This window comes from Malus sylvestris, chromosome 7 (assembly GCF_916048215.2).
Source record: "Malus sylvestris chromosome 7, drMalSylv7.2, whole genome shotgun sequence".
Taxonomy (NCBI): Eukaryota; Viridiplantae; Streptophyta; class Magnoliopsida; order Rosales; family Rosaceae; genus Malus; species Malus sylvestris.
Window position 1 is genome coordinate 13,190,305 of NC_062266.1, and position 26,007 is coordinate 13,216,311.

The following is a 26,007-nucleotide window of genomic DNA, read 5'->3' on the forward strand; positions in this document are numbered from 1 at the left end:
ATTTAAAGGAAATTAAACTAATACCAATTAACACTAACAAATTTTTTTTTTTTAAAAAAGAAAAACACCAACAAATTACTTTCTTTCTTTTTCGATAAACACCAACAAATTAGTTATGCTTCAATTCAATTTGTTTTTATTTTGTTTTCAATTTATTTCATTAATTTTATTTAAGGGGAAAACATGAGTAAATAAATAAATAAGGGACCAACCGGCATGCTAAGGGTTGGCCCAAACGTCACTGCCATTAAGTAAAAGGCTACAGAATCTTAAAATAAAATAAATCCTGTTCAGTTTTCTCCTTTCTAGTAACTGTACTTAAGATGATTAATGAAATAATTATCACATATTATTTTTCGCTTCCAACTCATTTCTCTTTAATTAAATACATTGTTTTCGATTAATCTATTTTAATCAACGGCAAGAAATAAAAACGAGTGTCGATATTAATTCGTGTAGGACCGATCATAAAAAGATCACGTCTGATGACGACATGTGGACGTTTTGCGTTTGTTATTGTTGCTTCATCACCGCTCGGTGAGTTAAACAAATGTGGTCGTTTTTTTTCCTTCGGAGGACACCACGGTGTTTTATTCAGCTTCGTCGTTACAACAAACCCAGCAGTTTCCTTGACTTGGACAAGGAAGCCACCGGTTTATTCTGGTACCTAGTACCCAAAATCCCAGAACTACCCTTCTGGAGCACAAAAATGAAAATCCAATTTCCTTGGCTCTTAAATGTTGGACTGAGAAGGGCATTTTGGGAAACAAAAAGAAGTTGTGTAAATAAAGGACAGAAGGTGCGGGGGAAAGAGGAATAAACACAGAAACGGGCAATCTTCGCATGTTACATGTCCCCTCCATCAAGTTTCAACCTTCATGGATACGCTTTCAATTAATTAAATTTTAATTTATTGTAAACTTTTGCAGTTTTTAATAGACCAAAAAAAATTAAAAACCCAAAAGAACCCATCTTTTTTTTTTCTGTTAATTATTTATTAAAAAATTAATTTTTTTTTTTGTAGGTTTGTATATATCTCTTTTGGAGGAATGCTTGTCACCTACTCTTTTTTTAGCTTCGTTCCACTATCCTCTTTCCAAGAAAGAAAGGAGAGCTCTGAATTTCTCCGTTTTTTTCTGTGTTTTGATTCATTAAAATTTTATGGTTTTTGAGTAAACTGCAATGGAGAAGCATGAGTGTAAGATTTGCATGAGGAGTTTCCCCAATGGCAGAGCCTTGGGGGGTCATATGAGGTCTCACGTGAGGAACCATCCTATTCCTCCGAAACCAGGAGAAGAAGAATCGAATCGAGAACAAACCCAGTTCACCATGGATGAGGTAGACAATTCAGCTTCAGCTTCGTCTTCGTCAGAGGATGATGGCGAAGAAGAAGACGATGATATGATTTATGGCCTTAGAGAGAATCCAAAGAGAAGCATAAAGCTAGTGGATCCTGAGGATTCTTTTGCCGCGCATGCTGGGTCTGTTGTTCTTCAAGATAGAGAGAGTGAGACAGAGTCGTCAAAGAACCCAACTCGGAGACGATCCAAAAGAACACGAAAATCCTCTGTGATGGAGCTTCATCATCATCACAATCATATTCAGTACCACCATCATCAAAAGCTCGAAGCTTTGAAGAAAATTAAGCTCAAGAACAAAGTGGTCAGCAGCAAGGATTCTTTCGAGCCTGAACCGGTTAGTTCAATTTCTGATGCCACTAGAGAGGAAGACGTCGCCTTCTGCCTCATGATGCTATCTAGAGACAAATGGAGAAAACAAGACCACAACCACCAACATGAGCAAGAACAGGAACAAGAACAAGCCGATGAAGCAGAAAGATCAATGGAGGACACGGAAGATTCTGAGGAGCATCTGATCAAGTTCCCCAGAATTAGAACTGCTCGAAGGAAATACAAATGTGAAACGTGCAACAAAGTTTTTAAATCTTATCAGGCTCTAGGTGGTCACAGAGCAAGCCATAAGAAGATTAAGGCTTCGAATCTGAACCCCATTTACGAGCCCGAATTGGAGCAAGAAAATCTCAATGCAGCAGGAAATTCTTCCTCTGTGGCTGAAAGAAAAATTCATGAATGCCCAGTTTGTTTTAGAGTTTTTTCATCTGGTCAAGCGCTTGGAGGGCACAAAAGATCTCATGTGATGACTGGTTCTGCAGCAGCAGCAGCAAGCAATAGCAGTCCTCCATTTCCATGGAAGAGTTTAAGTAGGCTTGGTGATAGTTTGATAGATCTTAATCTGCCTGCTCCTGTTGACGATGATGAAATCAGTCAAATCGAGCTCTCTGCAGTTTCTGATGCAGAGTTTGTGAACCACGTTAGAAGATGAAGTTATAAATTGCCATTGAAATTTTTATTTCTCTTCACACACAGATCAATGACATAGCTTTGAATCAAAGGTAACCACAAAAATACAACAGTTTTTTTTTTTTTTTTGTCAATTTTTGAGCATTTCTTGGATCTGTTGTTCTTCCAAACTTGTTATGCCAATTGGGTTTTTGTTATAATTCATAGAAATTGTTCATTCATAATTCTAACAATTCAAGAACTTCGTAGTTCAAATATTGACATGATTTTTCTGAGTTTTGTTGGTTTTTCGTAATTATAGAGTTCTGTAGCTGGAGAATTAAGTAGAATCATTCCGGTCATGTGTTCTGTTTCCAAGCAGAAGCTAACTGCTCCTGTTTTTTTATTTAATTTAAATTTTTAATTGGGAAGAAGTCGTTCTCAAAAGAGGTTGAGCAACCCATGTATGTTTTTTGTCAATAAAAAAAAAAAAAAAAAAAAAAAGCAACTCCACAACATCTTTTACTAGTGACATTTCACAGTTCATGAGGAGGAAGAGGAAGCTAATTCTTACTCACTGATCTGCCCCCCACTGTACACCTTTGTCTCAGATCTGCATAACCAGTAAAGATTTGAAACAGAGTTAGATTCCTTTTTCTTTCTTTCTTATTTTTTCAACAGCGTTATTGTACACTACTCTATTCTATTGGAATTAGGATTTGAACGTGAGTATATGAGGGCGACACATAGTTCCTTTGGCCAATTGACCTAATTACATTACAATGAGGGTATGAGGGCGACACACTGTTGTTCCAGCCAACTAACTTATTCACGTTTGCTGAGCTAGAGACTTTTTAATGACCATAATATTGGTGAAATGATGCTGAATTTTCATTAATTACCCACCAAAAAAGAAAAATTGTTTTCCATGTGTGGGTTGTCTTCAAAAGGTTGGATTGTGAGGAAATAAAAAAGGAAAAATGCAAAAATCTTTCGTCTTACTGAGAGAATATTATTAGCGTTGGCTTGGCGTGACTCAAAGTATCTGCTCAGAGCAGAGGCTCAAGTCAGTTGAAAGTTATGGAAAGTTTTGGTTTATATAATTTAATGGAAACTGTTATTAGCACTTAAAAAATTTTATTCTATACTCCTCACTAGTGTATTTTTCTTTCTAATTATAGAAAGTTTGGAGTGCAAAATGAGATTTTTGTAATACTAATAACAATTCCCAATTTAATTTGTATTTACGACATAAATGGCAGCTTCTTAACCCCCTTTTTCTTAATCTCTTAATCAATTCTGACTGACCCTATGTATTTAGTCATGTAATTGAGTTTTTAAGGATGCTAATCCTTTGAGATCAACTAATTTGTTTTGTTTCCGTTAAAGCTGTATATAATTGGCGAAAAAACAGAAATGTGGCCAAATTAAGGGTTTTGTTATTGTAATTTATTTTCTACTTTTTGGCTGGGGAATATCGATAATGGTGGCTTAGATCACCAACAAAATTTATTGAAAAAAATTCTACTAAATAAATTAATTGGCTAGCTATAGGTTGTGATAGAGCTTGCCTCAATGACTAATGCGTTCTTATGATATTCTTCTTCATTTTTAAGTTTAAAGTTTAATGTTGAATGGATAAATAACGAGTTCGATACTAAATTATTGTTAACTTATTGTGTGGCAATTGTTGTATCAACAAAATATATAGAAAATAATTGCTGGTTGCTATTTTCCCCCCTCCCTTTTTAGCTTTCAAGTGTTCAAGAAAATTTTTGTATGAGAGTTGAAGTAATTCCTTGGAGTTTGGATTACTCAGTAGCAGCTAAACCATAAATATCTGACAAGAGAAACAGAATATATTTTATAAGAAAGTGGGGGGAAATTACAAAGCCTAAAAAAAAGAATATTCAAAGAAGCTCCACAGTCCACACAATTTTGAGAACAATCAAATGGGATATTAATTTAGAGAATTATTATTAGCATTTTAAAAAATTTATTTTACACTCTGAACTTTCTATATTATGAAAGTAAAATACATTTATGGAGAACATAGAATGAAATTTTTGGAATGTCAATAACACTTCTCTTAATTTAAATAAGATTTGAGTACATGCTTGTTGTGGGACTGCATTATGTAATTAAATTTTTATATACTTCTGCAAAAAAGGGAAAAAGAGCCACCAGAGTCTCATGAATTTGATGCCCCTTATAATATTCTAGATTTTGTTCTTGACCTTTATTTTCTTGAACGAGGATCGAACCCACATCAAAGTATATAGATATAATTGATTTTCATCATTGTGGTAATAACCCATTTGCGAGATTCTAGTAATTAGAATTGATTGCCTCACTCTAGTACTTTTCTTCGCTTGTAAATGTGTTAAAAAATGATGTAGTTCGTCTCCAAAATATACTTGCACATATTCTAAATTGAAATTGTTTTCTTCTCCTTTATATCTTAGGGTTTTTGGCTGAAATGATTCACTTTTGACATTTGGTTGGTGAAATAATTTGTTTTAGCATGTCATCATTCTGTTGTTGATATATAATGAATATGTCGTCGATATTTTACTTCGATCATTTCAATAACCATATATTAAAAGAGGAACCTTTTAGCTAATTGCCGTTTATCTTATATCTTGAGCTAAAGTTCGCGCCCAACATGACATGGTTTTTATGTTTTGGATCGGTTGAGAGATATAAATTTATGGTTAGTATTTATTATTTATAGAAATGTTATATACATATAGACTTGCACCAAGATGTATAGGCATTGCTTAATTCCTACCAATGCAATAAAGTGTCGTCTATATATAACCAATAAAAAAATGAAATGATATATTTTGGTTATAAACACAATTTTAACATTAAAAGCAGATAATTCAGACTCTTCTAGTTATGCACATGCGAATAAATTACATTGTTTACTGTTTCAAATAATCTGTGTGCATGTATGATTTTAAAGTTGTAACGTACAAACTCATAAAATCCTTAAATACTCTTTAATTGATTTTTGTTTGTTGAGGAATTTAGTGGAGGTAATTAACACAAAGAAAACGTATTCATCCAAGATCTATACAACAACAACAACAACAACAACAACAACAAAGCCTTTTCCCACTAAGTGGGGTCGGCTATATGAATCCTAGAACGCCATTGCGCTCGGTTTTGTGTCATGCCCTCCGTTAGATCCAAGTACTCTAAGTCTTTTCTTAGAGTCTCTTCCAAAGTTTTCCTAGGTCTTCCTCTACCCCTTCGGCCCTGAACCTCTGTCCCGTAGTCACATCTTCGAACCGGAGCGTCAGTCGGCCTTCTTTGCACATGTCCAAATCACCAGAGCCGATTTTCTCTCATCTTTCCTACAATTTCGGCTACTCCTACTTTACCTCGGATATCCTCATTCCCAATCTTATCCTTTCTCGTGTGCCCACACATCCCACGAAGCATCCTCATCTCCGCTACACCCATTTTGTGTACGTGTTGATGCTTCACCACCCAACATTCTCTGCCATACAACATCGCTGGCCTTATTGCCGTCCTATAAAATTTTCCCTTGAGCTTCAGTGGCCTACGACGGTCACACAACACGCCGGATGCACTCTTTCCATCCAGCTCGTATTCTATGGTTGAGATCTCCATCTAATTCTCCGTTCTCTTGCAAGATAGATCCTAGGTAACGAAAACGGTCGCTTTTTGTGATCTTCGCTAGATTGCTCCGGTCATTAGTGTGGATAAGTATATAAATGGATAGAGATAGGAAAGCAAACACAAGATGTACGTGGTTCACCCAGATTGGCTACGTCCACGGAATAGAAGAGTTCTCATTAATTGTGAAGGGTTTACACAAGTACATAGGTTCAAGCTCTCCTTTAGTGAGTACGAGTGAATGATTTAGTACAAATGACATTAGGAAATATTGTGGGAGAATGATCTCGTAATCACGAAACTTCTAAGTATCGGAGTGTGGTGTCGTCTTGACTTGCCTTATCTGTCTCATAGGTAGATGTGGCATCTTCTCTGGAAGTACTCTTCCTCCATCCAGGGGTGGTATCTTTAACTGGTGGAGATGCACAAGGTAATGTATCAATTTCACTTGAAGCTTACTTGTAGTTTCAGGCTTGGTCAAGCGCGATACAAACCATGTAGTAGGAGTCCCCCAAGTCGCCGAGCTAGGGGGTCTGCTGAAAGAGGTGACAGACAAGGTAAGCAATCAGAGCTCCGACTGATTGTTCACCTTCTCCCCATCTTGCAGCAGCATGAAGGATAAAGAGAAGAAAGATGAGAAGAGATGATATGAGATACTTTTGCTTTTGAAGAAGTAACTTTCCACAGGCTTATTCTTGAACTGAGCTGGAGGGTTTTCTGGTTTCCTCCAGAGTATAAGGCCGACTGAAGAATTTGAGGGTCAAAACAAGTCCATCAAATCTAGAGTACGTTCCACCCTGCTGATATGGGATACTTTTGCTTTTGACAGAGTAATGGATGTATCGGCACGTGTGCTGTTACGCTTGTCTCCACATGCTTCCTTGTATCCTTCGCACTTGCCCTATCTGTTCCTCAAGCAGATGCGGAATCTTCCCTGGAAACATAAGATGATGAAGATGAGTACTCGAGAGCAATGCCAGGTAAGTAATCAGGTAAGGGGTTCCAGGCAGTCAGTTCCTGGCTGGAAGCTTGATTCCAAGTGCTGACTGATTGCTCTCTTTCTCCTTGTCTTGCAGGTAAAAACAAGGCCAAAAGAAAAAACAGGGAAAAAGCATGATATGGGATACTCTTGCTTTTAACCCTGATGATATGAGATATTCTTGCTCTAGTATAGCTTGTTTGCAGAGGTATTATCGGGGGGAAAGAAAGCTGAATATTTCGAAAGGCTTTGTTGGGAGTGCCCTCTCAGATATGATGAAGGGTTGAGCATTTTTGCAGGTCTGCCTGTCCGTTGGGGATGGAGGTCGACATATATAGGAGTCTCCCTAACAACAAGTAGTAATGCTATTCCTTTACCCTGCTTGGTCATAGCACGGTAGTGGGAGCTGCCAGTTTCACATGTTTTAACTCTGTCAGAGCACTTTGAAAAAGTGGTCTGTGGTATCTGGCTCTCGAGATTCGGAGAACGATGCCTCTTCGATTTTTGAGAAAGCAATCATGCTGGGGGTCTGACTCTCGAGATTCGGAGAGCAGTGTCTCTTCGATTTTTGAGGAAGTAATCATGTTGAGAGTCTGGCTCTCGAGATTCGGAAGGCGGTGCCTCTTCGATTTTGGAGCAAGCAATCTTGTTGGGAGTGTTGTCTCGAATGTGAGTAAAGGTTGGACATGTTTGCTAGTCTACCTTGCCACGAAGCACAAAGGTTGACACACAGGGACTTTCCAATTATCCAGCAATGGTACTGTTCCTTTACCCTCTCTTCGATTTTGAGAAAGTAGTCATGTTGGGAGTCTGGCTCTCGAGATTCGGAGGAAGGTGCCTCTTCGATTTTGGAGCAAGCAATCTTGTTGGGACTGTTTTCTCGACTGTGAGTAAAGGTTGGGCATGTTTGCTAGTCTACCTTGCCACGAAGCACAGAGGTTGACACACAGGGACTTTCCAATTATCCAGCAGTGGTACTGTTCCTTTACCCTTGTGGGTAATAATATGGTAGCTAGACCTTCAAAATTTATGTGTCTAAACTTTGTTAGTGCTGTTTCTTTGCTATTCTTTTACCTTTCTTGGTCAGAGCGATGTAGTGGGAGCTGCAAGCTTCACGTGCTCAACTTTGGCAGAGAAGTTTGGCAAAGTGATCTGTGGTACCCATGAGTTATTGTTGCGTGTGGGAAGTGGGTGATTGAACAGTAAGATTCATGTGCTTTCTACTTCACCAGAAGTCTTCGACAGAATGCCCATAATTTCTGCAAAGCTGAGTGTGCGTGTGACAGGTGCTGACAAGGCTAGAAAAGTAGGTGCCTCTTCGATTTCTGAGATCGGCCCTCGTGGTCTCTGAGCAGCCCAGCTTTTGAGAAAGCGAGCGCCTCTTCGATTGATTCGGAGAACGGTGCCTCACCGATTTTTGAGAAAGCAATCATGCTGGGGGTCTGGCTCTCGAGATTCGGGGAGCAGTGTCTCTTCGATTTTTGAGAAAGTAATCATGTTGGGAGAGTGGCTCTCGAGATTCGGAGGGCGGTGCCTCTTCGATTTTGGAGCAAGCAATCTTGTTGGGAGTGTTTTCTCGAATGTGAGTAAAGGTTGGGCATGTTTGCTAGTCTACCTTGCCACGAAGCACAGAGGTTGACACACAGGGACTTTCCAATTATCCAGCAATGGTACTGTTCCTTTACCCTCTCTTCGATTTTTAAGAAAGTAGTCATGTTGGGAGTCTGGCTCTTTAGATTCGGAGGACGGTGCCTCTCCGATTTTGGAGCAAGCAATCTTATTGGGAGTGTTTTCTCGAATGTGAGTAAAGGTTGGGCATGTTTGCTAGTCTACCTTACCACGAAGCACAGAGGTTGACATACATGGACTTTCCAATTATCCAGCAGTGGTACTGTTCCTTTACCCTTGTGGGTAATAATATGGTAGCTAGACCTTCAAAATTTATGGGTCTAAACTTTGTTAGTGCTGTTTCTTTGCTATTCTTTTACCCTTCTTGGTCAGAGCGATGTAGTGAGAGCTGCAAGCTTCACGTGCTCAACTTTGGCAGAGAACTTTGGCAAAGTTATCTGTGGTACCCATGAGCTATTGTTGCGTGTGGGAAGTGGGTGATTGAACAGTAAGATTCATGTGTTTTCTACTTCCCCAGAAGTCTTTGACAGAATGCCCATAATTTCCGCAAAGCTGAGTGTGCGTGTGACAGGTGCTGACAAGGCTGGAAAAGTAGGTGCCTCTTCGATTTCTGAGATCGGCCCTCGTGGTCTCTAGGTAGCCCAGCTTTTGAGAAAGCGAGCGCCTCTTCGATTTCTGAGATCGGCCTTCGTGGTCTTTGAGCAGCCCAACTTTTGAGAAAGCAAACGGCTCTTCGATTTCTGAGATCAACCCTCGTGATCTCTAAGCAGCCCAACTTTTGAGAAAGCAAACGCCTCTTCGATTTCTGAGCAGGCGCCTCTTTGATTTCTGAAGCTCCGTCGAGTGCAGATTTTTATAGAGGCTGGCATTAAGTTCCAAAGCACACTTGAATCTCCACCAGTAGAAGCTTCATTCTTGCACTTCTAAGATCTTGATTTGTCCGACCTCTTCTCTCTTCAACACCTTTGAAAATGTCTGGCCCCTCCGACCGTCGTTTTGACTTGAACCTTGTTGAAGAGGCAGCCCCGCCTTCTCCAGACAACATATGGCGCCCATCCTTCGTCTCCCCAACTGGTCCTCTTACCGTTGGGGATTCCGTGATGAAGAATGATATGACCGCTGCGGTGGTGGCCAGGAACCTTCTCACTCCCAAAGATAACAGACTACTTTCCAAACGGTCTGATGAGTTAGCTGTTAAGGATTCGCTGGCTCTCAGTGTTCAGTGTGCAGGTTCTGTGTCTAATATGGCCCAACGCCTATTTGCTCGAACCCGCCAAGTTGAATCATTGGCGGCTGAAGTGATGAGTCTCAAACAGGAGATTAGAGGGCTCAAGCATGAGAATAAACAGTTGCACCGGCTCGCACATGACTATGCTACAAACATGAAGAGGAAGCTTGACCAGATGAAGGAAACTGATGGTCAGGTTTTACTTGATCATCAGAGATTTGTGGGTTTGTTCCAAAGGCATTTATTGCCTTCGTCTTCTGGGGCTGTACCGCGTAATGAAGCTCCAAATGATCAACCTCTGATGCCTCCTCCTTCTAGGGTTCTGTCCAGTACTGAGGCTCCAAATGATCCCCCTCCGGTGCCTTCTCTTTCTGGGGCTCTACCGACTGCTGAGACTTCTCCTAAGCAACCTTTGTGAAGGCTCCCTCTTGTGTGTTTATTTTGACTCATGTATATGTACATATTTGTAGCTTATCGGGGATATCAATAAATAAGCTTTCCTTCATTTCAACGTATTGTGTTAAATACACCAAAGCCTTCTTCGCTAAGTTCTTTGAATTTTCTTTTGTTGAAGCTTGTATGTTGAAACTTTCTGAGTGGAGCATGTAGGTTGGGGTAGTGTTCCCTTAATTTCCCGAGTGAGGAAAACTTCTTGGTTGGAGACTTGGAAAATCCAAGTCACTGAGTGGGATCGGCTATATGAATCTTAGAACGCCATTGTGCTCGATCCTGTGTCATGTCCTTCGTTAGATCCAAGTACTCTAAGTCTTTTCTTAGAGTCTCTTCCAAAGTTTTCCTAGGTCTTCCTCTACCCCTTCGGCCCTGAACCTCTGTCCCATAGTCGCATCTTCTAATCGGAGCGTCAGTAGGCCTTCTTTGCACATGTCCAAACCACCGTAACCGATTTTCTCTCATCTTTCCTTCAATTTCGGCTACTCCTACTTTACCCCGGATATCCTCATTCCTAATCTTATCCTTTCTCGTGTGCCCACACATCCAACGAAGCATCCTCATCTCCGCTACACCCATTTTGTGTACGTGTTGATGTTTCACCGCCCAACATTCTGTGCCATACAGCATCGCCGGCCTTATTGCCGTCCTATAAAATTTTCCCTTGAGCTTCAGTGGCATACGGCGGTCACACAACACGCCGGATGCACTCTTCCACTTCATCCATCCAGCTTGTATTCTATGGTTGAGATCTCCATCTAATTCTCCGTTCTTTTGCAAGATAGATCCTAGGTAACGAAAACGGTCGCTCTTTGGTATTTCTTGATCTCCGATCCTCACCCCTAACTCGTTTTGGCCTCCATTTGCACTGAACTTGCACTCCATATATTCTGTCTTTGATCGGCTTAGGCGAAGACCTTTAGATTCCAACACTTCTCTCCAAAGGTTAAGCTTTGCATTTACCCCTTCCTGAGTTTCATCTATCAACACTATATCGTCTGCGAAAAGCATACACCAAGGAATATCATCTTGAATATGTCCTGTTAACTCATCCATTACCAACGCAAAAAGGTAAGGACTTAAGGATGAGCCTTGATGTAATCCTACAGTTATGGGAAAGCTTTCGGTTTGTCCTTCATGAGTTCTTACGGCAGTCTTTGCTCCTTCATACATATCCTTTATAGCTTGGATATATGCTACTCGTACTCCTTTCTTCTCTAAAATCCTCCAAAGAATGTCTCTTGGGACCCTATCATACGCTTTTTCCAAATCTATAAAGACCATGTGTAAATCCTTTTTCCCATCTCTATATCTTTCCATCAATCTTCGTAAGAGATAGATTGCCTCCATGGTTGAGCGCCCTGGCATGAACCCGAATTGGTTGTCCGAAACCCGTGTCTCTTGCCTAACAAAACAAAGACAAATTACAGTTGTCTATGTAGCTTCATTCCAATATTTTAGTCTACCCCGTCAAATGAGTCTAATCTGGATTTTTCATGCTAGACTCATGAAGTTCAATTTGACTCAAAATAACGTTTCAACGAAGTAATAGAGTTTCAATTATATATGGTTCTCAAATCATATAATTTTGTTTTATTATTTATAGAAACTATAGTGAGTGTCACTAAGGTACGAGAATAGTGATTATTAGGGGCAGTATATTAGGGGCGGATATAAGGATTTGTCCCTATTAATCTTTATTAAGGGTAGAAATATAAATTTGTCTCTATTAATTGTAATAGAGGCGAAACAATAAACACTATGTTGTAAGCATAATTTACTAAATAATTATTGACTTCATAAAGAGAGGGGTGCGGCACATAGAGAGAAGAAGAGAGAAGTGTAATTGTGAGGTGTGTTCTATTCCACCCCATTGTGCCCTTATTTAAAGTAGTAGGGAAGATTAATTCCTTACCCTAATAGAATATCCCTAGATACACTAGGATTTACACAATCACATTCCTAATTTAATAGCACTGCAACACGCCCCTATTAAAGTTACTACTTTTAGGGGCAAAAAAAACCCCATCTACAAAATTTAGTTATTAGGGGCGGATAAATGAGCCTCTAATATATATATTTTTAACTTATTTAGTTTTTTAATTTAATAATTTACATTAAGAGCATTTATCTTCTTATATTTAACTTTTTTCTTAATTATTAATCAAATAAATAAGACAGCTATCATAACCCTAATTCTAAGATAACTAAGTTATTCGTTCGCTTCACTCGTTTTTCAATGAGGAATTCAAAAGTAATTTACAACTTGGCTTGACTACATGTCTACAACAACTTATCTCTCCTGCACTTTAAAAGAAGATCGTGCCCTTCTTAGAGACTCATCATAGGAATTGCACCCCCCGAGGGACCAACCATGCTCTCCAATGCGAGAAGGTAAACTAATTGCTCGACACCCACATAGGACTCATTTCCAAAGCAGGAGGATAAACTCTACACTCCGAATATCTAGACGTGGATGAGCCTGGTTGCCTTAATATAACTAGATGCACGATGGCTTGCGCTGGGATTCCTAGGAGTAGCCACAATGGTCTTTTTCAAGGCTTAGCTAACTGAAGGATTTTGGGTCTCTTGGCCTAATCCATGGGGAACCAGGCCTTAGAGACGGAGGGGGCACGTTACGCAATATGCCCTATGGACGGCTGCCTTGGAAACGTAAAGTTGCTACCGAGTGCACTAAGGTAGCCTACGGTTTTTGGAAGACTGCCTACGACTTGCCCTTCAAGCAGTAAAGCCGCTCTAGACTTATACAACTGCACATTCTTATGAAAGGTTAAACAAGCTAGCGTGCATATACAAAGCCTTATCCACTACCAACGTGCTACGTAGTCGATAAGCTTCACCATTGCCAAGTGCAGAACAACCTACACCAAGTCCTAAAATGTTGTTGTACTTGCTACGCAACCTACAGAATTGGAGAAAGCCAAGGTTAGCAGCCTAATGGTTATGCAGATTTGTCTGCTTATGTAAGTAAGACATCTGGCAGCCAACCTTATGGCTAACAACTTTGCAAAAGTTCTACACCAACACCTACGACTACGTAGGCTACTCAGGCCTGTTTGCTTATAGAAAAGCAGCATGCCTGCCACTAGTCTATAAAGTCTAAAGGTTAGGGCATGAACAAAAGAAGTGAAGATGGAAAAAAAGGAAGGAACCAATTTTATTAAATTTTCTAGCAATGTTGATAAGCAACTAGCAAAGACCGAAGGAGTTCAAGGAAAAGCTAAGAAAATCCTAAAGGCTACCTAGAAGACTACTCTTAAGCAACTTGGACATCCCACAACTACTTGGTTGCCACACCTTCAGCAGTTGTGATGCCTTCAGCAATGGCACCATCTGGCACTCACCCTCAACTGCCCCAGCCTGGGCACCAACCTCTCCAACTACTTCACCAATAAAAAACTCAAAAGTAAAGGCGAGCAAGTCTTCCGAAGAAATAGAGAAGGTTTCGAAGTCTTTATCAGAAAACTCAAAGTCAGACGGTCGCCTAAAGAGATGATCTACATAACCCAGCTTGTAGAAATCGGCTTGACTTTGAGTAAGCGAAGCCTCAAACCCAGCTTTGTCACCCTTCAACTGCTCATTCTCCTCAAGCAGGTAGGCAAGAACCCGCTGCAGCTTTTCCATTTCCTTCTTCAAATTGTCGTTGATTTTCAAAGCACCTTGGAGTTCTAACACTTGAGGCTCAAGCCTATCAACAACCTTCTTGAAGTGGATCACTTGGTTGTAAGCAGCGATCGGTTCTTCATCCTTTACATAAGCAGCGAAACGAAATTCAGAGATGGCACGCTCAAGATCGGTTCTTCTATGCATTTTCTTACTTTACTTAGATCGCGTTAAGCCTAGTCTTTAAATCTAGTATCTTTTGGCGAGTGGTCTCAAGCTACAGAGAAGTGGGGGCAGAGATATTAGACCCCTTCAAAGCAGCAAGTTCAGATTTCAATTTCTTGATTTTCTCGGTCGAAGAGTAAACTTCGACTGCCATAGTTCTTGCCACCTTCTTAGTAGCCTTGATATCCTCTTGATTAAGAAGCATAGAATCGGCTACCATAATTATCGTTTTCTGCATCATGGTGAGCATAGCAATCCTTCTATACTAGGTCATATGCTTCACAAAAGAATTTGGGCCAACGACTCCTTTGACACTATCAACAAACTTGGTAAATACATCCATGTCCTCAAGCAGGTCTGGCTTCAAGAGCGAACAAATCTTAGTTGCTTCCCTAAAAACATACTTGGTGGATTTTTCACGACTGCCTGCACAAGCAGTATCTTTCTTCTTAGCAAACGAATCGACCTCAGCAGCAGAAGGAACATATTTTGGCGCCACTTTAGCAGGCATGGGCACCTTATTAATCTTTATGGTAGCAGGCCTTTCCAAAGGTGAACCATACTTAGCCCTAGACGAATGCTTTGGCACAAACTTCGACATCGAAGACACAGATGAACTTCTACGTTGGGTAATCCTTTCAACAATTGAGCTAGCAGACTTCGGAATGGCAGGCGCCACCGGCATAGATCTAGCAACCTCATCTTTCTCGCCCTTGGATGAAGTCAAGTTAATCACAAGCTTGGGAGCAGTTGGTGAACCCTCACAAGCAGCGAAAGAAATCTTCAGTTTTTTCTCAACAGGCGTCTTTTGGGTAGGCGAGGAAGGTCTTTTTTTCCCACCTTCATTTGTAGCAGGCTCCACCACAGTGATAGGATAAGCCAACACCTCAAACGTGATTCGTTTTATCTCCTCTATTGGGGGCATCCCACCTTTTTCCCTACTAAGAAGACTAAGCAACCAACGCCATTCACGATACTTAGAGGGGATACCTAGGGCAACATGCACTTTCTTCATGTCCGGAGAAGTCTTAGGAGTAGAGTCGAATTCCGAATCTACAAAAGCAGCAGAAGACAATCAGAAAATTGAAGAGCAGCTTAACACTAAAACAAAGCAGTCGAGAAGATTAAGCAGCCAACTTACCAAATATGAAGACCGTTGGTACATGCAGCTTGGAGGAAGAATTATACTCGCATTCTACACTTATCTCCAAAGTCGTCTTGGCCCAATCATGATCTCCCTTGCTCGATCAAAAAGCCTATGGCGAGATAGCAGCTGCCCAACTCCATTAATGTGACCTATGTCAAAGAAGTACCAAAATTCGTTGATGGTTAGATCTAAGTCAAAGAATTGGCTTAGATTGTGGAATCCAACCATTATACGGACCACGTTCGGAGAACATTAGGTGGGGGCACATCTCATGGAGCAGAGCACTTCTTGGAAGAAGCGCGACATAAGAAAAGTATACCCCAACACAAAATAGTAGGGGTGGAACTTGATGACTCTCCAAGCCCTATCACATAGCTCACGGCTGCTACCATCTTTAACACGCTTCACACGCAATCCCGATGGAATTGCATGCCAATATGCCTTGAGGAAATCTATGAACAAGTCATCGGAGCTAATCTTGAAGTGAGCAACCTTGAATTAGCCAACCTTGCTCAAAGATCCGCCTTGACGATACAACGGCGGTACACCATCATCGTTCTTATGACTTGAGGAGGACAATCTTGAAAAAAAAAATTCTACAAAGACACAAGAAGGAGTCGTTAGAGGGTTGTTTAAAAAAAAACAAAAAAACAAAAAAACAACAACAACAACTATAACAAAGGCCCAAGCCGCAGGAGCCCATCAAACTTGCCAGGCCCCACGGCCTGGCCTATCCTCCCTCGCACCAGCGCCCCAGTGCCCAAATTAGATTAAGCCACACACGGCACTACCTTGTCGTGGCTTCCCAAGCCATTTTTTCACACTTCCTCGACCCCCGTCGAGCCAATTTCAAGCCCCAAGATTCCCAAAAAAATTATGAAGACAAGAAAACAAATTTCTTAGCAAGAAGCAACAAGAAGGTGAAGCAAGCAACAAGAAGACGAAGCAAGCAACAAAAGACGATCCTTTGCATGGGCAAGATGTAGAAGATTGCTAGAGGAGGGGGAACAAATATCATCTAAGCTATCTCTCTCTTGTAGGGTAGAATAAATCGTTCTCCAAAGTTGATTTAATAATCCACTTAAGGTGGACTTAAATAGGCTTTGAGAGAAATTTATTTCTCTTTCCTAGAAGGATTTAATTTCCTATTGAAGAGGGAATCAACATCAAAATAGGAAACAATCCAAAGTTTCCTAAAGCAAGAAAATCTCTACACCTATTACCCTTTTTTGCGAGCAGCCCAACATGTGTGGGGGCATTTGTGGAGCCAAAAAATAATCAAGAGGTGACACGTGGATTTTTGGGCAAAAAGGACAAAGTTACCCTTGAGGAACACCGGAATTCCTACGTGCGAGCAGTGGACAAACATCCCACAATCAAGTGAAAAGTGCCTAAAATAGGTATTTATTCAAAACCTATTTCATCCATCTTCTCCACAAGGTAACCCCCAAAACATTCATTTTAAATTATGTTAATTGGCTACTTAATGGATTTATTACCTAATTAATCTATTAATGGCCAATTAAACTACCAATTACGCCCAAAAAACACACAAGAGGCCGATCACCTTCTCTCCCAAAGGGACCGGCCATGCCTTACATATTCTACCTCATTTTCTCTAAAAAGCTAAGTCTTCACTCTTGCTAAAATTCTCCAAACACTTTTCCCTCAAAATTCTAACTTTGGCATCAGAGGTTCTTCGGCCAAACCCCCCCCCCTCATTCATCATGGGTGTGTGAGGCTCTTTGCCTTGACCTAAGGTGTTATTTGTTTTGTAGGTGCAATTTTGTCCAAGATCAAGGAGGAAAAAATTTGCATCCACAATCTCCATTTTTCTTGTTCCTTCATATTCTTCTCCTCATCTCCATTGTCTTTGTTGATTCATAGCTCTCCATTTTTCTTGTTTCTTCTTATTCTTCTTCTCATCTCCATTTTTCTTGTTCCTTCATATTTTCATCCTTTTTCTTCACATTTTTTTTCCAGATCTGATATTGTTTTCTCTTCATCTCTAATTTTCTTAATTCTCTACGTTTCAATATTCCCTTTGATGAGTCTGAGATAGCGAAAGAGAGATTTAAAAAGGTTCGTAGTAGAGAAAAAAAACTAGCTTTATTTAGTTTGATTGAAGTTTTTTTTTTTATGTCAAACTGTTGTTTTGCAGGTAAATTTGATGATGGGGTGTGAAAAAATTGAAGTGAAATTCGTTAGGTGTGTTCTTCATACATTTTTTTTCCGTTTTATTTTTGTATAATATTAGTGTTATCAAAATGATGAATTACATCATAAACCCCGATTGGCGTAGTTTAGGTTTGATTTTTTGTGTATTTTGTAGGTTTTGTTTTCTCGATGTTTTGTGAAGGGTTTGTACATAATTTGATTGTTTTACGTAATTTGTTCCTTTCTTTTCATGGATGTGAGTTCTACATAATCTGATTGTTTTGTTTCTTATGTTTCTAAAAATAGTGTTACTCTAATTTGCTTTTACCTTATGTGGTGTATCTACAGGATGAATCATGGATGACACATGCTTTTAACTTTGCATCATTTTGGTTTTTGGGATGCAGAAGATTGATCAGACATAATTTTATTTTTTTAGACTACCATTTGATCTATGGTTTAAACTTCTTCATGATATGACACACCCCGTCCCGAAGGAGGACATGCTGGCCGTCACGTGAGAGTGACGTAACCATTTACACAGTTCAGAAGCTTTAAAAATACAATTACTAAGATGTAACACCCGAGGGTGAGTCCTACTTTTGTGAATTCTGTCAAAACACCGTTGGATTCCTCAAGGCCACCAAAGCTCTGTTATCTTGAACCTGGAGGGGCGCAAAACAAAGTTTTTCGAAAATCATCTCATTATCAAAACGCTAACCCCTCGTTGTAAAGCCTGTATACTTTCCCAGAAAATAACATAATATGCATATAAATCTTCATATATCTCAAATCACAAATCTTTATAAAAAACCAGAAAGTATGCCACGGTATAAGCATCAATAACAAAATAAGGATGCATCAATATAACAGGTGAAATAATGAATCAACCGGATAGGATCGGGGTGTGTCATGATACTTGTACTATTTGTATATAATCAATTGAAGTATGAATTATTTTAATATTATTTTTTCTGTTAACAATTTATTTTTTTGTCTAGGTTGGTGGTGGAAAATAAAAATAATCGTATATATTTGACCTTAAAATGTGAGAATACAATCAAATAATTAATGGGAGATTTAAAATCGTTTTCAATTAATACAATTCCCAAAATGCAATAATAACAAATATAAATGTCATTAAATATACATAATAAAGTAGGGGCCTTAATAATCATCCTAATATTTTAAACATCCGCACTTAATATTGTTTGCACGTCAGACTTGCCTACGTGGTAGCAAAACTATTAGGGGCATATATAATTACTTATTTGCCCCTATTTATAAATAACAACGCTCTTTTTAGATGCAATTCCAATATATGCCACTCCTAACTATTAGGTGCGGAAATCCTCAATTTTTGCCACTATTTCTAATTAATAGGTGCAAATCTATTGGCCTATACTTCTTCATAGTTTTGCAGTGCCAGTTTGTTGTTGCTTATTTTTTTAACAAAAAACTGCTTCATTTTAAAGTTAAACAATAAAAAGTGTTCGAAAAAAATAAAATATACTTCTTTCTTAAGAAGTGATGCTCCTAGACAACATCTTTAAGATGCTTTCATAAAAAGTCATGAAAAGTGTGGCTGAGCTCTTAATCAATAATTTTAATTTTTGTAATATCCTTATTAGTTATAAAAAAAAATAACATTAGTTATCCTTCTAAACCATTCAACTACAACCACCACTACAGTTGCCGCCACCGCCACCACTTTAACACTTCTACATTAAAGTTTATTGAACATTTTTACCTTTCATACCAACATCACTCTTAGAAATACAGTTCAACAAACGCTCAACTGCTTCATTTTACAGTTGATTTTTTTTTTTTAAACTACAACAATTCCAAACTGGCTTTGAGTACTACAGCCTACTGGTATTCTTCTTTAAATATAAATGAGAGTTTTTAGGTTTAAATCCCATGAACGACAAGTTCGATACTAATTTATTCACCTTATTCTTAATGTAAGTGTGAACACGGAAAAATCCTGAAACGAAAGAGACAAGAACAACGTGCACAAAATAATATTTTGTGTTTGATGATTTTGGGTTACAATCTCTCTCTATTTTGATCCTCTGATTCGATCTCCGTAAGGTATTGATTTGTGGATGTTTCCTTGATCCAAGGGCCGTCGAGGCTTGATCTTGGATGAACTGTTGGAAGTTTCTTCAAGGGGCCGTGGGCTTGATCTTTGAAGGTGGATTTGAGCGGATCTTCAAAGGGGCTTTTGGGCTTGATCTTTGAAGAACAGTGACGAACGGATCTCCAAGGGCTTTTGGGCTTGATCTTGAAGAACAGTGATGAACGGATCTTCAAGGGCTTTTGGGCTTGATCTTGAAGAACGGTTGGATGTGTGGATTTGTCGACGTTGTTGATCCAAAGGGCCGTTGGGGCTTGATCTTGGATGAACGGATGATGAACGATGGTGCTTTCTTCAAGGGCCGTCGGGGCTTGATCTTGAATTGGTAGATGGTTGATCCAAGGGGCTGTTGGGGGCTTGATCTTGGAAGAACGATGAACGAAGAACGAGGAACACTTTCTTCAAGGGCCGTCGGGGCTTGATCTTGAATTGGTGGATGATTGTTGATCCAAAGGGCCGTTGGGGCTTGATCTTGGAAGAACGATGAACGAAGAACACTTTCTTCAAGGGCCGTCGGGGCTTGATCTTGGAAGAACGATGAACGAAGAACGAAGAAGGCTTTCTTGATTCTTCGGGAACCTGGATGCTTGAGAGCTTCGGAGTTTCAGATCTTCAGAGCTTCAAGGTGTAATATGAATTCCTCCCCCAAATGAATGAAATGGGCTTGTATTTATAGAATTTTCCAAGGCCTAATTTTGAATATAATATCCCAGATGAAATAAGTCGTTTCTGCCAGGTGTTGACACGTGTCCTGTTTGATGACTTTTCCAACTTATTTTGATTTTTTGTTTAGACACACGCTACGTGTAAAATTTATGTAATACATGAGCGTTGAAACTTTGATTTATCGGTCAACATTTATTTACCGAAATTTCGATGTCTACAAATGCCCCCACTTCAAGGCGCGTCGTATACATGTGCTTGTCATGTGTAAGCGATGCGTTTTGAAGTCCCTTACTGTAGATGTCGATCCAAGGGCCGTCGAGGCTTGATCTTGAATTGGGCTGGATATTTCTTCAAGGGCCGTTTGAGGCTTGATCTTGAACTTTGTTTGAAATTTCTTCAAGGGCCGTCGAGGCTTGATCTTGAACTTTTGTTTGAAATTTCTTCAAGGGCCGTCGAGACTTGATCTTGAAGGTTGAAATTGGGCCACAAGGAGCTTCATGTGGTAGATGATCTTTGGCTTTGGTAGTGGATGAATCGGCACGTATTTTGTTGCGCTTGTTGACTTTCCACAGCTTTGATCTTGAACTGGGTTGGAGGATTTTCTGAATTCCTCCAATTGTTGATTTTCCACAGCTTATTCTTGAACTAGGTTTTGATTCAAGGGTGGTAGACACTTGATCTTGAATCAGACTTGTGATTTCTTCCAGGGCCGTCGAGGCTTGATTTTGAATTTGGCTGGAAGCTTCTTCAAGGGCCGTTGAGGCTTGATTCTTGAAGGTTGACTCGAACATATGGCAAGCAGGCACGAGGTAAAGGTGATAATCTGTTTCTTTGTTCAATCTTTCTAATTCACACCTGAGCAGTTTGGTCAACGGTATGATCTTCAAGGTTGATGAGCTCTTCTTCCCGTTGGTGACTTGATCTTTAAGGATTTGATTCAAGGGTGGTGAATCAGCATGTGCAGCCCACAATGCCTAGTAAGTCGACCCAAGAATTTGAGGGTCAAAACGAGTTCACCGTCCTCAGGCAGATGCGGCATCTTCTCGAGTTCTTCATCTCAGACTCTTTCTGCTGAGTTAACTGTGCATGCTGCATTCTTCTCTGCTTGTTTCTTTAGGCAGATGTGGCAGCTTCTCGAGTTCCTCAGTTCGGACTCCTTCTGCTGAGTTGATCGTGCAGACCGCATTCTTCTCTGCTTGTTCCTTCTGCACCTTGTCTCCACATGCTGCAAGGTATCATTTTCACTTGCCTTATCTGTCCTCCAAGCAGATGTGGCAGCTTCTTTGAAAGTACAGCAGCAGTGGAAGGCGAGTACTCGAGAGCAGTGCTAGGTAGGCAATCAGGGAAGGGTTCCAAGCGGTCGATTCCTTACCCGAGTTTGAGTGGAAGTTCCGGCATATTGTTTTCTTTATCCTTGTCTTTGTAGGTAAGAACAAGGACAAAGGAAAGGACAGGGAGAACACATGATATGAGATACTCTTGCCTTCTACCCTGGTGATATGAGATACTTTTGCTTTGGAGTCATTGGCTTGCAGAGGTACCCCAAGGAATAAGGAACACTGAATGACTCGAGAGGTTTCGTTGGGAAAGCATTTTTGGAGATGAAGAAAGGCTCTGTATGTTTGCCTTGCTATGGAAGGTGAAGGTGGACAGTTATAGGAGGTCCCTTAATACCTGTAGAGGTATTATTCTTTCACTCGTGTCGGCAACTAACGCGTGATTGAACAGTAAACTTCACGTGCTTTCTCCTTCACCAAAAATCTTCGACAAATTGCCCGTGATTTGCGCAAAGTTGAGTGTGCATATGACAGGTGATGACGCGGCTGAAAAAGACTGGCGCCTCTTCGATATCTGGGATCGGCGCTTCGACAAATTACCCGTGATTTCCGCAAAGCTGAGTTTGCGCGTGACGGGTGCTGACGAGGCTGAAAAAAGACTGGCGCCTCTTCGATATCTGGGATTGGCGCTTTAACAAATTGCCCGTGATTTCCGCAAAGCTGAGTTTGCATGTGACGGGTGCTAATGCGTCTGGAAAAGCAAGATGCTTCTTCGATTTCTGAGCTTGCCTCTTTGATTTTTGAATCGGCATTTTCGAACTCTGAGCTCACCTCTTCGATCTCTGAAATGCCGTCGAGTGTTGATTTTATAGAGGCACGCAGTTCGTTTCAAAGCACACTTCGCTTGTGAAAACTCCCCTCTTGTACTTCTAAGATCTTGATTTGTCCGATCTCTTCTTCCTTCAACACTTTGAAAATGTCTGGACCCTCCGACCGTCGTTTTGACTTGAATCTTGGTGAAGAGGCAGTCCCGCCTTCTCCAGACAACATATGGCGCCCATCCTTCATATCCCCTACTGGTCCTCTTACCGTTGGGGATTCGGTGATGAAAAATGATATGATCGCTGCGGTGGTGGCCCGGAACCTTGTCACTCCCAGAGATAACATACTACTTTCCAAACGGTCTGATGAGTTGGCTGTTAAGGATTCTCTGGCTCTCAGTGTGCAGTGTGCAGGTTCTGTGTCTAATATGGCCCAACGCCTATTTGCTCGAACCCGTCAAGTTGAATCATTGGCGGCTGAAGTGATGAGTCTCAAACAGGAGATTAGAGGGCTCAAGCAGGAGAATAAACAGTTGCACAAGCTTGCACACAACTATGCCACAAACATAAAGAGGAAAATTGACCAGATGCAGGAATCTGATGGTCAGATTTTACTTGATCATCGGAGGTTTGTGGGTTTGTTCCAGCAGCATTTACCTTCGTCTTCTGGGGCTGTACCGACTGCTGAGGCTTCAAACAGCCAACCTCCGACGCCTTCTCTTCCTGGAGCTCTGCCGAGTTGTGAGGCGCCACCTGATTGTCCTTGAATATCCCCTCTTGTAAATTTGATTTGATTTGATTTTTTATTTTTTTTTTAAGGTATGCATAATGCAAATTTGTGTAAAATTTCCAGAAAAAAAATAAATAAATAAAATGGACTTTATTTCTCTCGATGCATTTTTTTTTGTTGCTATATACATACATATATTATGTACATACACACCGCATTATCATAACTTCATTTTCTTTTCTTTTCTTTTCTCTTTTTTTTTTTTTTTTAAATAAATATATATATATATATATATATATTTTCTTTCTTTTTCTACACATGGTGCCAGACGCACCATGAAACCCCTTTTTTTTTATTTTATTTTTTTTATATTTTTTTTTTTATATTTTTTTTTTAATTCCTTCTTTCTTTTTTTTTTTTTCACGTGTAGCTGATCCACCACTTTTTTCTCTTTTCAGAATGGTGCTCATGCCATTCTCCTTTTTTCACGTGGTGCCAGCACCGTAAGATTCCATTCTCCTTTTTTTTTTTTTTTTTTTTTTGTATAAATTTCGGTGATCTTCACTGCACTACCGTAGCATGTTCACTAATGGTTGACTTTAGCGGCGGGGAGGGCGGTGCCCTTGGTGATGTTCAAGACGACGCCGAGTTGAGCACTGCTTTTGAAGGTCTCACAGAGGCAGGAAGCGTCGGCTTTGAGCACAGTCTTGAGGCCACTGCAGCAAGTCTCTGCCAGCTTCGTGTCCGTGTTCCCATTCGACACAAATGACAAGCAGTCCGCCATGTTCAAGATCAGGCTCGAGCAGTCCACCGCAGGAACCGGCGCCGCGCAGTCCCCAAGTCCAAACGACAGCACCGCCATCACCATCACCACAGTGCTCATCCAAACCCTCGTTGCTGCTCCCATTTTTTTGTTTTTTTGTTTTTTTGTTTTTTTTTTTTTTGTGGGATTGTGATAACTCAAGAAGGAATGATGGCACCAAGTAGGAAGTGGGTTGGTGAGACAACAGACTTCGCGGAGAGATTATTGCAGTCGTGTTCGCCATTGCAGATGACTCCAGGCCAGGTGCAGATCGAAACAGACTCATTCCATTGGACCCGGTTCGCGTGTGGGGTGTGGGTGTGCGGACGAGTCGGTCGAGCTCGCGGAGAGCAGAGATGTCGAGAATGAGGCGTCGGGTGAGGAGTTTGTTTGGTTTGCTCCGTGCACAAAAGCTGCTGCAAGGGATTCCTGCGCTTCGCCGCCTCGTCGCTGAAGTTCTCCGACGGAGGCAGGCCCAGCTCGTCGTCCGAAGCTTCTAGCAGGTATCCAAGGTCGGGATTTGACTCGCCGGACTCTGACGTCAGGTCAACCACCAGCACCGAAGCTGGATCGGTCTCCGACTCTTGCTCCGTATCCGATGCCGGACGTGGCGACGACTGACAAGAATTTGTTGTGGCAGCTATCTCTTCCTTGAAGCTCTCATGACGAAGTCGAGGTCCTGAGTCGTGGGATCGGCGTCCGAGTCGTCGAGAAAAACCCAGAAGGTCTTCCCTGAGCCGCTTCACCTCGGCCGAGTCGTCCGAGTTGTCTCGGACCCGCTTCTTGTTCTTTGAGGTGTGGTCCTCCATGTTTGAAATAATACCAATCGCAAGAGAGAGAGGAGAGTTTTTTTTTCAGATGAAGCGTGGGGATGTCGTGCTCTCTCTGGGAGAAACCATGGAGATTTGGGCATGGTCCTTGCTATTGCAGGCGGAAGGGAGGAAGAGACCCGTGCTTGATGGGCTTCAAGAGCCTGACGGCGATATCTAAACCATTGTTGGCCCAAAAAAAACATTGTTGTGGTGGATTGGGGCAGCAGAGGTATGGTGTAGGATCTCTTTGGGCTTCGATAAGGGCCTGGGCTGCACGGGCTTGGATCCACGCGCTGTGGGCTGAGAATGGAACTTATATATATATATATATATTTTTTTTTTTATTTATTATTTATTTTTTTATTTTTTTTTGTTGAAGAAACTGTTTCATTCATTTTTTTTAAATAGTACACATTATGACATATGTATTTACTTATTTAACATAACACATTCTAACATATGTATTTACTTATTTAACATAACACATTCTAACATATGTATTTACTTATTTAACATTTATTTATTTATTTTACTAACACATTATGACATATGTATTTACTTATTTAACATAACACATTCTAACATATGTATTTACTTATTTAACATAACACATTCTAACATATGTATTTACTTATTTAACATTTATTTATTTATTTTACTAACACATTATGACATATGTATTTACTTATATAACATAACACATTCTATCATATGTATTTACTTATCTAACATAACACACACATATATACATATATATATATATATATGCCTTTCAGCGCGTCACTTTTACCGTGTGGGGTTGTGCAAGAGACTGCAGCGGGGATTTGCTATGTAGCGCTCGAGGCAGAATGTAAGGTGGCAAGCTTCATGATCGGCTAGTCGTTTGACGGCGGTCATTGAAGTCTCTTTGTCGATTGGAGCATGGTGGCCAGAGTGACGAAGCTGGTGTTGACGGCCTTGCTACTTGCCCTTGCCGCTTGGAGCTTGAGGCAGAATGTAAAGCGTCGAGCTTCATGACCGGCTAGTCGTTTGACGGCGGTTATTGAAGTTTCTTCGTCATTTGAAGCATGGTGGCCAGAGTGACGAAGCTGGTGTTGACGGCCTTGCTACTTGCCCTTGCCCCTTGGAGCTTGAGGCAGAATGTAAAGCGTCGAGCTTCATGACCGGCTAGTCGTTTGACGGCGGTTATTGAAGTTTCTTCGTCATTTGAAGCATGGTGGCCAGAGTGACGAAGCTGGTGTTGACGGCCTTGCTACTTGCCCTTGCCGCTTGGAGCTTGAGGCAGAATGTAAAACGTCGAGCTTCATGACCGGCTAGTCGTTTGACGGCGGTCATTGAAGTTTCTTCGTCGTTTGAAGCATGGTGGCTAGAA

General features: G+C 40.6%; 3 protein-coding genes and 1 pseudogene across 3 annotated transcripts; 1 reads left to right on the top strand and 3 right to left on the bottom strand.

Moving 5' to 3' along the window:
- The first annotated feature begins 839 nt into the window (after positions 1-839).
- LOC126630009 (zinc finger protein ZAT9-like) lies at positions 840-2,386 on the top strand. Its single transcript, XM_050300187.1, has one exon. It carries the CDS (start codon positions 1,183-1,185, stop codon positions 2,341-2,343), a length of 1,161 nt encoding a protein of 386 aa, XP_050156144.1. The 5' UTR covers positions 840-1,182; the 3' UTR covers positions 2,344-2,386.
- An 11,962-nt stretch (positions 2,387-14,348) lies between these two features.
- LOC126630102 (uncharacterized) lies at positions 14,349-15,622 on the bottom strand. Its single transcript, XM_050300254.1, has 2 exons — positions 15,550-15,622; positions 14,349-15,136 (listed from the first exon to the last, which is right to left on the bottom strand). The coding sequence occupies exons 1-2, from the start codon at positions 15,620-15,622 to the stop codon at positions 14,349-14,351; spliced, it is 861 nt and encodes a 286-aa protein (XP_050156211.1).
- Positions 15,623-23,579: 7,957 nt separating this feature from the next.
- On the bottom strand, positions 23,580-24,174 carry LOC126630041 (non-specific lipid transfer protein GPI-anchored 31-like). Its single transcript, XM_050300213.1, has one exon. The coding sequence runs from the start codon at positions 23,926-23,928 to the stop codon at positions 23,608-23,610; it is 321 nt and encodes a 106-aa protein (XP_050156170.1). The 5' UTR covers positions 23,929-24,174; the 3' UTR covers positions 23,580-23,607.
- Positions 23,982-24,632, bottom strand: LOC126630103 (uncharacterized; annotated as a pseudogene).
- Between the last annotated feature and the right edge of the window lie 1,375 nt (positions 24,633-26,007).

Excerpts from the sequence above, each read along its gene's own strand:
- LOC126630102 (XM_050300254.1), bottom strand. The coding sequence starts at position 15,622 with ATGGTAGCAGCCGTGAGCTATGTGATAGGGCTTGGAGAGTCATCAAGT. Across the intron at positions 15,137-15,549 it reads CCCTACTATTTTGTGTTGGG|ATTCGGAATTCGACTCTACT; the intron begins GTATACTTTTCT and ends CTGCTTTTGTAG.
- LOC126630041 (XM_050300213.1), bottom strand. The coding sequence starts at position 23,928 with ATGGGAGCAGCAACGAGGGTTTGGATGAGCACTGTGGTGATGGTGATG.
- LOC126630009 (XM_050300187.1), top strand. The coding sequence starts at position 1,183 with ATGGAGAAGCATGAGTGTAAGATTTGCATGAGGAGTTTCCCCAATGGC.